Genomic DNA, 15,305 nt, shown 5'->3' with positions numbered 1-15,305 from the left:
CCCGTACATAAAAAGCAGGACAAATCCAACCCAGCCAATTACCACCCCATCAGTCTACTCTCGAGCATCAGTAAAGAGATAGAAGGTTTCATAAACAGTGCTATCAAGCAGCACCTGCTCAGCAACAACCTGCTCAGTGACACCCAGGTTGGGTTCTGCTAGGGCCACTCAGCTCCTGGCTCCTTACAACCTTGGTTCAAACAGACAAAAGTGATGAATTCCAGAGGGATGGGGAGAGTGACAGCTTTTGACATCAAGGCTGCTTTCAACCGAGGGGTGCATCAAAGAGCTGGAGCTAAACTGGAATCAAAAGATATGATGGGGCAAACCTGACATGTAGGAAGATGGTTGTGGTTATTGGAGGTCAGTCATCTGAGCTCCAGGACATCTCTGCAGGCATTCATCAGGGTAGTGTCCTAGGTCCAAACATCTTCAGCTGCTTCATCAATGACCTTCCCTCCATCATAAAGTCAGAAGTGGGAATGTTTGACAATGATTGCACAATGTTGAGCATCATTTGTGACTCCTCAGACACTGAAGCAGTCTATATCCAAATGCAACAAAATCTGGACAATCTCCAGTCCTAGGCTGACAAGTGGCAAGTAACATTTGTGCCACACAAATGCCAGGCCATCACTAATGAGATAAAGGCTTTTGCCCGAAACGTCGATTTTGCCTGTCCTCGGATGCTGCCTGAATTGCTGTGCTCTTCCAGCACCACTGATCCATCACTAATGAGAGACAATCTAACCACCATCCCTTGACATTCAATGGTGTTGCCATCACTGGTAACCCCACTATCACCATCTTGGAAGTTCTCATTGATCAGAGGACTCACTATATAAATACAATGGCTACAAGAGCAGGTCAGAGGCTAGGAATACTGTGGTGAGTAACATACCTCCTGACTCCCAAAAGCCTGTCCACCATCTACAAATAGCAAGTCAGGAGTGTGATGCCCACTTGCCTGGATGAGTGCAGCTTCTTAACACTATCCAGGACAAAGCAGCATGCTTAATTAGCACTACATCCACAAGCATCCACTCCCTCCACTTTGGACACTCAGTAGCAGCAGTGTGCACTATCTACAAGATGCACTGCAGAAATTCACCAAAGATCGTCAGACAGCACCTTCCAAATACATGGCCACTTCCATTTAGAAGGGCAAGGGCAGCAGATATATGGGAATATCACCGCCTTCAAATTCCCCTCAAAGCCTCTCGCCATCATGAATTGGAAATATATTGCTGTTCCTTCACTTTCACTGGGTCAAAGTCCTGGAATTCGCTCATTAATGGCTTTGGTGGACTGCAGTGGTTCAAGAAGGCAGCTTACCACCACCTTCTGATGGGCACCTAGGGATGGGCAATAAGTGCTGGCCAGCCAGCGACACCCACATCCCATAAAAATGAATAAATAAAAATAAACTCAGTTCAAGGGTAATTCAGAATGGGTAGTGAATACTACCTTGCTAATGATGTCCATCTGCCATGCAAGTTCCCTCTGAATCCGATACGATGCTGATCTGGAATGATTGCTGGGTCACAATCCTGGAACCTTTTACCTTTTAACTTTTAATAGTACTATGGGTGCACCTACTGCACATGGACTGTAGTTGTGCAAGAAGATAACTTATTATTATACTCTGAAGGGCAATTTGGGATGGGCAATAAACATTGGCCTTGCAAGCAACACTCACATCCAATGAAAGAACAAGAAAAGAAAGTGCAAGGTCACATTTATATTTATAAAGTTAGTAACAGAATCAGGCCTTAAGTGGTGGCATGGTGGCTCAGTGGTTAGCACTGCTGTCTCACAGCACCAGCAACCCGGGTTCGATTCCCGCCTTAGGCAACTATATGTGTGGAGTTTGCACATTCTCTCTGTGTCTCTGTGCGTTTCCTCCCACAATCCAAAGATGTGCAGGTCAAGTGAATTGGCCATAGTGTTAGGTGCATTAGTTTGAGGTAAATATAGTGTAGGGGAATGGGTCTGGTGGGTTACTCTTCAGAGGGGTAGTGTGGACTAGCTGGGCCGAAGGGCCTATTTCCATACTGTAGGGGATCTAATCTTAAGTAATTATTCTACATTCACCACCTTTGATTAAAAACATTTAAATGTATTTTCTAATTTTCTTATTAATTTTATGTATTTCTATTTTAGTGGCAATGGGGATGTCTGGAGTAAAAGTTAGACCTTGGGTTTTTAAGAAACTTTGATGTTTCACTTCTTGATTGTTAATCATTCTAGGTAAATTATTCGATTCCTATAGTGGCCATGCAGTATGAGAATATGAAGAAAAACAGCGCTGTGAGCATTCAATGTAAAGTAAACGGGCCTGGCATCCAAAATGACATCTTTGAAGATCGATTTTCTGGCAGGATTGTTTTCACACTTAATATTCAAGAATAATGTAAAGTGAAAGTTCCTTTGCAAAAGACAATGGTGCAATATCTAATGATTCGATTTCTCTGCTAGGAAAGACTTGTATTAACTAGCATGACTATTCTATCAGTAAGGTTCACAAATTTAGCAGCTTAATCCCTCCCTTCTTAAGTTACTCAATAGCCAAGAGATTCATCTGAAGATAAATTCAGACTTTGTTTGACTTTGGTTTTGGGAGAGGTCACTGATGGAACATATTTCTGTAAAGTTTCCATGATGTCAAATCATTATAACAAAACCAAACAATTGTCAAATGATAAAAGGTTAAGCTATGTAGTTATTTACACTTGGATGTAATTATTATGGTCTTACTTTGCAGAGATCTTTCGGACATTAATTATCCAATGTCTTAATTTTGCCAGAAATGTCTATTTTCTGCACAGAGAGGGAAATAAAAGTTTTATATTGATGTGTGGTTTTATGAGTTTTTTTCTCTGGGCATGCCTACTGTGAACTGAATAAAAGATATCAGTGTCTCATTAGACTCAATATCAAAGATCTCAAGATCAAACACTGTTCAAGAATACCAAGGTTGGGTAAATTACTTTGGTGTCCATCCATGCAAAACTGTAAGTCTCATAGAACATCACAAATGACTGAAAAATGTTATAAAGAGGTTGTATTTGCAAAAGGTTTGCAGCATCCTCTGCAAAGTGTTCCACACCCCAGGTCCTGTAGAATGGTGGTCTGCTTCATTGTCTTCAGTGGCGTTGTGGGTTTGGTCTGAGATTCAAATGGCCGGGATCGGCAGCATCTTTGGTGAAGATGTGTGTTTGGCCCAGGATTCCAACGGCCCAGGATTCCTTGAGGCGGTTTCTGCAGCATCTCTGGTGGTATGGTGATCCTGTTCAGGATTCCAATGGCCTGAGATTTGATGGTTTTCTGCAGCAGTGGAGAATGTGGTCTTTGTCTTTTTCTTAACCTTGGGAATCCTTGAGCCATGAATTGAACAAAGGTGTTCCTTGTCTTTTTCTATATATGGTTTCTGTCATTAATAAAGGTGCTGGAGTACGGCGACTTAAACACTTTTCACTGTTTTATTTGTAAAAATACAAGTGATAATAGATTACTATTCTATTCCCTTCTACTACTGTACATGGATAAATTACAGCCTGCCCTCTTGTGGTCTATTGTATTATTTCAGCTGTTGCACTATTGCAGCTTTCTCACAGGCTCATGCAACAGAAATTATACTTATCGAACAATTTTAAAAGAAAAAATATATTGCAAAGACTATCTTTTAAAATTTGTTTTGTTTGATTGTAGACAGAAATGAGAAAAGGACTGTTTTAAAAACCAAGGACTGTGGAAAGGACTACTGCACTTCATTAGAAACAGGTCATCAACACTCATTATATAAGTTCTGTTTACACTGCTGTTTGCTCAAACCGTGGCAAGATGTTTACTGCAGATGAACTGAAAGCGGGGGATGTGTATGATGGGGGGTTCGGCTAGCAAGAAGCGGCTGATTGAGCTTGGTGACCAGTAGAAGCCAAAGGCCTTATGCCTGCCAATAACTATGGAACTGGCTCAGAGGCAGCTAAACAGCTTGTGGATATGGATGTTTGATCAGAAGCTAAAGTTAAAAACCATACAACACCAGGTTATGGCACAACAGGTTTATTTGGAATCACTAGCTTTCGGAATCCTGCTCCTTCATCAGATGGATGTGGAGCAGGACAATAAGACACAGAACTCATAGCAATAATAAATTCTGTGTCTTATAGTCCTATTCCACAACTACCTGATGAAGGAGCAGCACCCCGAAAGCTAGTGCTTCCAAATAAACCTGTTGGACTATAACCTGGTGTTGTGTGATTTTTACCTTTGTCCACGCCAGTCCAACAACAGCACCTCTGCATCATGATGAGAAGCCAACAGAATTCTGGAAGGGATGAAGTGGTCCTTTCCTCTGCAGTAGAAAAAAACTGAAATAAGGAGGAAAGTCTGTTTACTTCTTCCCATCATTTTGTGTAAACTGTGGCTTTTTACCAATAAGTCAGAGACTTATTGTGACTAAATGTGAACCAGTAAGCCTATGCCTCCTATAAGCAAGTGGAAATAGCTGGAAAGGTGGATTGAGGAGCAGTAGGTCCTGACGGACTAAAAGGATCATCTCAGTGAACAGGAATTATTGAATAGCCTTTCCAGTCTTTCCTACTGCCCACAACACCCACACTTTCTTTTTATCTATTTATGTCTGCCTGAGGGAGGAATTGTGTGAGAAGGGTTTGGGTATTAAATAGTAGTGTTATATGTCAATGCTTCATAATTGTTTACCTGTACAGGTGGTCCCCGGATTTGCAAATGTGCTCTGGATCTGTCCATAAGCTGATTTGTTTACCAGTTGGAATACAATGCAGGACAATGAAAAGCAGTCAGTCATAAGTACAAGAAATATTCGTATGTCAGATCTTTAAAGATTAATACCATGTATGGGATCATGATGGCAAGTACGAGCATTCATACGTTGGATATTCATAAAGCAGGAAACTCCATAGCTAGAACCTATGAATGTGAAATTACTGTTAAGTACAGAAACCTGGTCTGTGCTTTCTGTTAACCAGGGTCTTAAAGATCGTGAAATTTGGGAACTTTCATAAAATCTTTATCTTTCATGATGGCTCCAGAAACAGTAGGGCTTGACTTTCACCATGCTTTTCTGTTGAGGCAAGTTGTATATAAAAGCCAACCATTGCCTGCTGATCCTGCTGACCCTGAAAAACCTGACCTATTTATTGACAATGGAAGTATTTACAATTAGATATCAAACATTCAAAATATTTAGGAGAAATTGGTCTTCAACTGACGTCAGACATATTTAAGCCATCTCACAAAACCTTGTTTTGTTTTACTAAGTTGGTGGAGGTAATTTGGTCTATCATGCCTGTGCTCACTCTGGCCAGAGCAGTTCACTTAGTGGGTTGATTATGTTTCCCTTTAGCCCAGCAGAGCTTTCCTCAAGCTAATTATCCAATTTTACTTTGAAAGGCACAACTGAATCTGCTTCCATCACACTCTCAGGGCATTCCGTTCCAGATTGTAACTGGTGAAAAAACTTCATCCCATTACTATTGCTCTTTTTTTGTCAATAAGCTGGAATTCCTTTGGTTCTTAATCTTTCTATCAATGGGAAGTTTCTCCTTACCTACTATGTTCGGACCCCCTCGTGAGTTTCAGAACTTCTCCCATAACTCCTCTGAATTCTATCAATGGAGGACAGCCTTATTTCTTCCGTTTGTCTGCACAGCTAACATTAATGCCTACAGTCAATTAAATGCACATTTTCAGCAATCTCTAATGCCTTCACATCCTTTCTAAAGTCTTGTGATTCGAACTTAGGATCCAAGCTCCTTGGATGCTGCCTGGACTGCTGTGCTCTTCCAGCACCACTAATCCAGAATCTCGTTGAGATCAAATCAATGTTTTTTAAAAGGGTCATCATAAGCCTACTAAAACCACTAATAACTCCTCCCCTCAATGCTTATTTGTTCAAGTATATCACGGTCTGCTTCTCTGGTTTCTAGACCTACAGCATCCTTCTCTATTGTGAATACAGATACAAAGTACTCCTTTAAAGCCTCAGTATATAAGACCATAAGACATAGGAGCGGAAGTAAGGCCATTTGGCCCATCGAATATCTTCCTGCTCCAGACACAGATTGTTACTTTGGTCCATAATAGGGTCTACTCTTTCCCTGGTTAATCTCCGAGAATCAGACCATCTCTACATTGCATAAAAAAGCCATTTGGCCAATCAACTCTGTACTGACCCTCCAAAGAGCATCCCACCCAGATCTAGACCCGCTACCCAATCTCTGTAACCCTGCATTTCCCATGGCTAATCCATCCACCCTGCACATCTTTGGACTGTGGGAAGAAAGTAGAGCACCCAGAGGAAACCAGTGCAGACATGAAGAGAATGAGCAAACCCCACATAGACGGTTGCCCAAGGCTAGAATGGGGCAGCAGTACTGATTACTGAGACACAATGCTTATATATTTCTTATATATAAATATACTTATATACTTGTACACAGTACTTCTTGACTCTAATAAAAAGTCTTTGGATTTTCCTTAATGTGACCTGCCAGTGCTTTCTCACATCTTTGCTTTCCTAATTTTTATATTTAGCATAAGAAAGTCCATACTACAATTCTTCAATTTCCATGTGAGTGTACTTCCTACATTAAAGAATGGCGTACTCTTTAAAAGCACCAATGGTTCACAGGTTCACCTAGTTGAAGGCTCTTGGCATGTTTTGGAAGCCAGAGGTACTTGATACAGCCAAAATCAGCAAACCACTTACAAAACTGGATGTAAATTAAGGCACAAATACCTTTGTTTTTGACATGGTTGCTGTTCAGGCTAGAGCGATTATTGCAGAATCAATATCTGATTCAGTCATCAAGAAGTTGAAGCAAGGAATAATAGATGTATTCACAAACGCTGATGCATTCAGTCTGAATAAGGTTCCCATTGACATCTCATTACTGAGACATGCGTCTATACCGGACCTTGCTGGTGGATATAGTCAGTATGAAATTCATCAAATCTTTGCTAAAATGTAGACTCCAAAGATTCAGTTTAGATGTCAGACAATTCCATTTCAAAAAGTTGTCTTCATACAAAAATAAATTTTGTTAAGAAATTAGATTTTCATTCTAATAACCTACACAAGTACAACACGCTGTAGACTTGTTTTGACTAGCTGCTTCCATGAAGGTTGTTCCAATACAATGGCTAACCTGGACGAAATCTTTCTTCTTAGATAATCCCTTAGGATCAAAGATCACTTTCTTCCATTGCTGAATTGTGGGCTTTGAATTGATAAGCCTATGCTCATCTTCCTACCCTGCTATCGGTAAGGCAGGTGTGTTTGAAGAGGATTGTGGTGGGGTGCTCAGAATTTTACACACTCCTTCCACTGTTCACACTTATTCTTCAGCTGAGCCTGTTAGAGATGCACAAAATGGATGGCTCCTTCACAGATATTTCCTCTTCAAATTGGATGACCTTAGGCTAAAGATACCCATGAGTACATGGAACTATTATAATTTTCAGGGAAGATTTTGAAAATTCACAATTCCAAACCATTTTTTGAGCACTTATCATGTGATAAAGGCATATTGAATTTCAGTTGGATTTTCAAACAAAGATTCAGTTGTCATGCAGATAACTGCTTTAGAATCCAGGGTGGCATAGTGGCTCAGTGGTTAGCAATGTTGCCTCAGCGCAAGGGACCCAGGTTAGATTCCAGCCTCGGCTGACTGTCTGTGTGGAGTTTGCACATTCCCCCAGTGTCTGTGTGGGTTTCCTCCTGGTGTTCTGGTTTCCTCCCACAATCCAAAGATGTGCAGGTCAGGTGGATTGACCATGCTAAATTTTCCCAGTTCTGATGAAAAGTAGCTAGAAAGCCAAAATGTCTGTGATTACTTTCAGAGGTTGCTATAATATTCAGTCAGAAGAAACTTGCCTTTATCCAAATCTTTCTTAGAAGAATCGCCCATTGCTTTACCTCAGAGAGATTTAGCAAAGTACTGTAGATCTGAAATAAAAATGGTGCTGGAGAAGCTCAGCTGGTCTGGGAGCATCTGTGAGGAGAGAAAAAGAGTCAACATTTTGAGTCCAAGATGATGACTCTTCAGAATTGAACTTTCTCTCTCCATAGATGCAGCCAGAGCTACTAATTTTCTCCAACATTTCCCAGTTTTTGTTCTATTTTATATGAAACAATGAGTGAAGTACTAAAAGGTCACTGGTCAGCTTCAGACTTTTAGAAAAATCTTTTGGAAGGGTGATGACCTTTGGTGTCATGGTGATAGGCAGGTTCGTTCTCACCGAGAAAATCAAGAACAGCTTCCAAATTGGTTCTTTGATACAGATGGCTTAGATGGAGATGAGAGAACAGAGGGCTATACACATGTACTTATTGTAGCAGTTACAATAGCATCTGCCTTGAAGAATGGATGCAGACCACATGCTTAAGGTCTTAGTATGCCAGCTGTAAAATGCCATCATTTTAGTTTCAAATGCAAAATTGTGCACTTTTAAAGCTAAATGGTCAAGAAATTTTGTTTATGTAATGAATGAAATTGCAAAGTGTACAAGACAGCTGATAAATAGTCTTGTGGACCTTCATGTCTTCAATGTCCCTCACACTATCAGCACGCTTCATGATTAAGTCCTTCACCCTTGGACAACTGTGTACTTCTGAATTAGAGTCAGAGTCCTACAGCATGGAGACAGGCCCTTTGGTCCAAACTGATCCATGCTGACCAAGGTATCTATCCATGCTAACCTCATTTTCCTGCACTTGGCCCATATCTTTCTAAACCTTTCCTATCCATGTATTTGTCCAAATGCCTTTTAAATGTACCCATTCCAACCAACTGCGCCACAAGCATGGTGTTGATAGCACTGAATCTTTGTAAAGTCAGCAAGTCAGCAACTTCTGCTTCCAGCCCATATATGTCATGCTAAGTTCCTCAGTTCCACCTCCACAAACAGCTGTATCATTCCTGCAGCTGTCATGGTGCATATTTCTAATCATGAGTTAATCTGGAAGAGATACTTGCGAGCAGTTACTGAAGGAGGTGACAGTCAGGGCATTGCTGAGATACATAACTACTTCAGTTGCCACTCTGATGTTTAACACCAAACTGTCCTTCTTTGGCAAATGTGGCACCTGCCTTCACTCTCTCCAAACCTCTGGCACATGGAGGAAACATGGAGAATTACGGGTAGCTTTATATCTCAATATCCTTAACAATCCAGGATGTCAGTCACTTGGATTAGTTGACCTATCCATTTCAAACACTGCCAGCCATTCTAGTTCTGCAGATCAATTAGGGCAGTATTCATTATTTATGCTAACTTTGATTCAGTCAGAAGTGTCTCAACACCAGGTGCCTTTGATTCAATTCTATCAGACTCGTCTTCCTTAGATTCAAATCACTCATTATGAACTCCAACCTTGCCTTGCACTTCTAACATTATCCAATTTGATCTTAATTGGATCCATTGCACCTGTTACCAGACACTCTTGTGTTAAACAAATAACAGCACAGGAAGAGGCCCTTCAGCCCAAGACTGCACGGACACATGATGTTTTTCTAAACTAAAAACCTGTTGCTTCAAGCTAGCATATCCCTATCCATGCATCTGTCAAGGTGCCTGTTACAGCACTGCAATTGTATCCCCCTCCTCCACTTTCTCTGGCAGCACATTCTAGGCACTTATCACACTAAAAAAAACTTACCTCTCACCTCACCTTTAAACTTATCCCCTTTTGTTTTAAATCTATGTCTGCTAGTAATTGGCATTTCTACCCTGGGGAAAAAGACTTTTGACTACTCATGTCCCTCAATTTTGTAAACTTCCATCAGGTTATCCCTCATCTGTTGACATTCAAAACAAACCAAGTTTGTTCAATCTCTCCTCATGTCTAATATACTCCAAACCAGACAACATTCTGGTAAACCATTTCTGTACCCGCTCCAAAGCTTCCACTTTCTTCTGGTAGTGTGGTGACCAGAACTGTATGCAATACTCCAAATGTAGCCTTACTGAAGTTATAGAGTCAGAGACATACAGCATGGAAACAGATCCTTCAGTCCAACTCATCCATGCTGACCAGATATCCCAGATAAATCTAGTTCCATTTGTCAGCATTTGGTCCATATCTCTCTAAATTCTTCCTATTCATATAGCCATCTATATGCCTTTTAAATGTCATAATTGTACCAGCCTCCACTACTTCCTCTGGCAGCTCATCCCAGCCTCCACTTAGGATCCTTTTAAATCTTTCCCTTCTCACCTTAAACCTATACCCCCTAGTTTTGACTCCCCACTCCAGGGAAAAGACCTTGTCTATTTATCCTCTCCAATGCCCCTCATGATTTTATAAACTATGACATCACCCCTCAGCCTCTGGTACTCCAGGGAAAATAGCCATAGCCGACTCACATTTTCCCTGTAGCTCTCCCTCTCCCTCCAATCCTGGCAACATCCTTGTACATCTTTTTCTGAACTCGTTCAAGTTTCAAAACATCCTTCCTATAGCAGGGAGACCAGAATTGCAGACAGTATTCCAAAAGTGACCTAATCAATGTCCTGCTAGGACGGCCACAGGACCTCTCAACTCCTTTACTCAATGCACTGATCAATAAGGGCAAGCATACCAAATGCCTTCTTCACTATTCTAGCTAACTGCAACTCAATTTTCAAGAAGCAATGAACCCCAATCCAAGGTCTCCTTGTTCAGCAACAGTCCACAGAATCTTAGAATTAAGTGTATAAGTTTTGCCCTGAGTTGCCTTTTCAAAATGCAGCACCTCACATTTATCTAAATTAAACTCCATCTGCCACTCCTCAGCCCATCTATCAAGATCCAGTTGTAGTCTGAGGCCACTGTCTTTGCTGTCCACTGTACCTCTTATGTTCACAACCAAAACATTTATATAAAATTATGAAAAGCTGTGGACCCAGCACTGATCCTTGTGGCACACAACTGGCCACAGACCTCAAGTCCGAAAAGCAACTAGCCACTGCCACTCACTTGGTCTTCTAGTTTTGAGCCAGTTCTACATTCAAATGGCTGTAGAGTTCTATTCAGCTGCAATATAACTTGTTAGTTTTATATTCTATGCCACAACCAGTGAAGGCAAGCATGCTTTCTGCCTTTTTGACAAACTTATCCACTTGCGTGCCATTTTCAGGGAACTCTGGACCTGCATGCCTAGATTCTTCTTCATGTTGATACTAATAAAGGTTCTGCCATTTAGTCTAATCCCTCTGGCATTAGATTTCCCATACACCTCACCATGCATTTGTTTGGATTAAACTCCATTTGCCATTTCTCTGCCCAACTTTCAAGCCTATCTATATCCTGCTGTATCCTCTGGCAATCCTCCTCAGTATAGCAACTCCCCCAACCTTTGTTACCTACTAACTTTACTAATCAGGCCATGTATATTCTCCTCCAAATCATTTCTATACCACAAACAGTAGGGGTCCTAGCACTGATCTCTGCAGAACAGCACTGCTCACAGATCTTCTTCCATTCAGAGAAACACCTCTACTGCTACTCTGTCTTCTATAATTAAGCCAGTTCTGTATCAATCCAACCAGCTCACTGTGATTGACCTTCTGAATCAGCCTGCCAAAAGAGAGACCTTGTTAAAGGTCTGGCCAAAGTCTACATAGACAAAATCTACTGCCCTACCCTCTACTAGCTTGTCACTTTCTCAAAACACTGAATCAAGTTTGAGACAAAATAATCAGTACACAAAGCCATGCTGCCCATCAAGAGTTCATATTTTTCCAAATGTGAGTAAATCCTAAGAATTTTCTCCAAACTTACACAAACCATACCCACACATCAAACTCCGATCTCTCACTCCTGCTCTCTATTCCTAGTAGACTAACTACAAAAAGTACTTTATCTCTCTCCACACCTGTCTGCAAACCTGGTTCCCCAACAGCCAAGCCTGCATCACTTTTTGAGTTGTGACATCACCTCCAGAGCTCTGCTCTAGTTTCAGCTTCATGTTCACTCCTGACTAACCCTGTTCCTCAGCTATTTATCCTGCCACTGCAGTTCACTTTCCTTTGCTCTGTTTCTGCTGCTCGGACTGGCCTCCTTTGTTCATGAGATTTGGGCATCACTGGCTGTACTAGCATTCACCGTCAATCCTTTATTTCCCTTGAATAGAGTGGCAGAGGGCAGTTAAGGGTCAAGCACATTGCTGTAGGTTTAGTCATTTGGCCAGACCAATGGAGAGTGGCAGATTTTCTTCTCTAAAGGGTATACCAGATTTGTTTGCATGACATTCAACAACGATTACAGCATTTAATCTCAAATTTTTCGAAGTTGAATTCAAAATTGAATCTGACATGGTGAGATTTGAACCAATGTCCCCAAAATACTACTTTAGGACTCTGAATTACAGGTCTAGTGACATTACCACAAGCTCACCCTTTACAAGTTAGTAAATGATTTTTGGGTTCCCTTTTATGTTGACTGCCATTTCATTCTCATTCTTTCATTGCCCATTTGGTTTCCCTCTCAACTTATTGTAATGAACTTGGTTTTCATTAGAATTAACCTGACATATAGCATACTTTTATTGTTTTATCAAATTCTGTCTCCAAACTTCCATGACCTTGTTGGAATGCATCAACTCTTTACTGTGAAGCATCTCTTTTGTAAAAATTACCTAATGTTCTGTTCTCCTTCGTGGATCTTTGTATCCAGTTAGGATAAAACCATTCTCATCCCATCAAAAGTTAGAATACACTTTACTAGATTCCCTCCCACCCAACTTCTGCTGTGTAAATAGTCAACATGGTTTGAGAAGTCAGGACGCGAGTTATCACAGAATCCCGAACCTCTAGTCACGTAGCCATAGTATGTATAGAGTTCGTCTATGAGTAAACAATAAACCCCCAAGCTGTTGATGGCCAGAGATACAGCAATGTAGTGCCCTTGATGTTCAAGGATAAAATACATTTTATTTTTGGTCTTGGTTGACAGCACACAGATGCAAGGACATGGAATTGTCCAGTGGCAAATAACATCTTTTATGGTGTCAAATCAACACAGCCTTCAGAACCTAGTGAGTTGTGACTAGGACTATACAGTGATTTTGTTGAATGCAGTCAAGTCAGAAATAGAAATGGAAGGCAGGTGATTTATGAAGTAGCTCAAGATAGTTGGACCTAGGACACTACCTTGAGCAATTACTGCAGCAATGTCCAAGGTGAGATTGAGATTCATTATTGTTAATTACGAAGCCTTGTGTCTTGCAAGTATTGGAAATGCTGCATAGAACTACTATCAATATGAAGTAATTTAAGTATTATAATTAAACCTTTCAATTAAATTATCTTTGATTTTAGCACTCCCTCAGACATCTAATCAGAAACACAACAGAATTTAGTGAAGTTTGTCAGAATGAGAAATGTGGCAAATGGGGTGAGTTTCAACTCAAACAAGCCTTCATCAACTCTTTCCATACTACTATGCATCAGCATGAACATCACTAACCTTGCTGTATTTTATTTTTAAAAAAGACGACAGAAATTTCTAAACAATGTTCTTGGCTTGGACTAAAAAAAACCATAAGAAGTGCAGATGCAGAAAATCAGAAATAAAAACAGAAGTCATCAGAAAAGTTCAGGTCTGGCAGCATCTGTGAAATCAAAGTTAGGTTTCTAGTCGGGTGACCAATTTTGAGGAAAGGTCACCAGATTTTTAACACTGACTTTTAGATTTCCAGCAACTTCCATATTCCCAAAGATGTTCTATAGGGTGAACTGGCCGCTGTCACAATCTGTTGAATGGCTATAGCTCTGTTGCAAGAACACCTGTAAGCAAGCTTACTGCTAAGAGGGATATCTGAAGAGACGAGGACAATTGAACACTCAGCTGGTTATCAGGGTCCAAGAAAAACAGAATCTTTTATCTTTTTAACCTACTGTTCTCTTATTCAGTGGCAGAGACTTTCATGCTAGAAACAGAAAATGCAGTCAAGCATTTATGGAGATCAAAACAGTTAATCTTTTAGTTCAGTGACCTTCCAACAACATTTTCATAATTATCCCATATTCATTTTATTTCATGAATACAAGAGCATAGTTACAAATTTCCAATATCTTCATTTGCTTTCAAGTCCAGGTTACCTTGATGTGGATTTATTTTGCAATAGTAGGATCATGTTCCTTTAAAAGCATTATGTGCTCACTAGAACTTTACACATCCCACTAAACAATCAGTTCACATGGGGAATAACATTTGTTAGCTGATGCTTTTTGCCGAATTTTATGAATGGACTTACAATTATGGATGTCAAACTGTTAGACATTACCAGCGTTTAGGTGCCCCTGAGCATCATTGTACATTGATATCTGGTGTGATAAAATAATTATTCAGATTGCAGTTCATTCTGGTGATCAATTACCAAAAGCACATACAACAATTTACAAACTCCTTCACTACTATTGTAACAGAAAATTTTCCTTAGCTAGATTTTAATGATCCTTTACCCCAATGTCCAATCATCTGTACTGATTAATGGATCGATTGCATTGAGCAGCAACCAGTTTTCCAAGACACCAAGGTGGCAAAATCTTATCTCAACTGTTTCTGCAGTAAGAACAAGTCAGATCTGAGGCTTTTGATACTGTGTGGTTAGTACGTGGAACCTAAATGGGCTTCCAGTTACACTTGTGAATTGTTTTCTTGGTAACAAATATTAATAAGATTTTTGTTTTGAAAGATCGTGGATACCAAAAACCATCCAATCAACCTCTCCTTCAATGCTGTCTTCATACAGAAATCAAAAAGGGTTAAAATACAACTAACAGATTTAGCCAACACAATGTGCTGAATTTTCATCCAACATTTAACATCAGTTGAAATTGAAAACTGGGGTGAAATTTTACTAAGTGCCATTATATTGCTAAACATATCAGAATCAAGGTAGAGATTTAAGTTGCAAAGAAAAAACCTAGGAAATATATTTAGTAGCTAGCAAAATTTAAAAGATAATAAATTCACGGAGAGACACAAGAGATTTATGTTAAGGACTGTTCAGAATCGAGTTGACAACAAGAATAAACCTTTGTAAAGCACAGCATTGACACAGGGTTCAGAAGATATCAGAAAACAAAAAAATCCTGTAATTTCCTCAGATTGAATAGCAAATAACTTCTTGCAACAGATGAGAGAACAAGTCCAATACCAAGTATTAGCTAGTTTATCTGAACCAAAATTGAATGGAACTATAAATAAGATGGACTTTTGTCTCTTTCTTCCTGATCCAATTTTTCTTCCCTCAGCAATAAACAAAAATACA

At 40.1% G+C, this 15,305-nt stretch overlaps 1 protein-coding gene across 5 annotated transcripts in view; it reads left to right on the top strand.

Moving 5' to 3' along the window:
* LOC122557397 (protein ATP1B4-like) overlaps nt 1–2,854 on the top strand; it is a 69,747-nt gene extending 66,893 nt beyond the window's left edge. For all 5 annotated transcript variants that reach the window (XM_043705069.1, XM_043705068.1, XM_043705070.1 and 2 more), the window contains one exon: nt 2,251–2,854. In XM_043705069.1, coding sequence (XP_043561004.1) covers nt 2,251–2,412 — 162 coding nt within the window. In that variant the 3' untranslated portion in view covers nt 2,413–2,854. The remainder of the gene's footprint in view (nt 1–2,250) is intronic.
* The last annotated feature ends 12,451 nt before the right edge of the window (nt 2,855–15,305 follow it).

Source organism: Chiloscyllium plagiosum, chromosome 15 (genome assembly GCF_004010195.1).
Source record: "Chiloscyllium plagiosum isolate BGI_BamShark_2017 chromosome 15, ASM401019v2, whole genome shotgun sequence".
In the NCBI taxonomy this organism is placed as follows: Eukaryota; Metazoa; Chordata; class Chondrichthyes; order Orectolobiformes; family Hemiscylliidae; genus Chiloscyllium; species Chiloscyllium plagiosum.
This window is presented reverse-complemented; position numbering and strand designations above follow the sequence as displayed.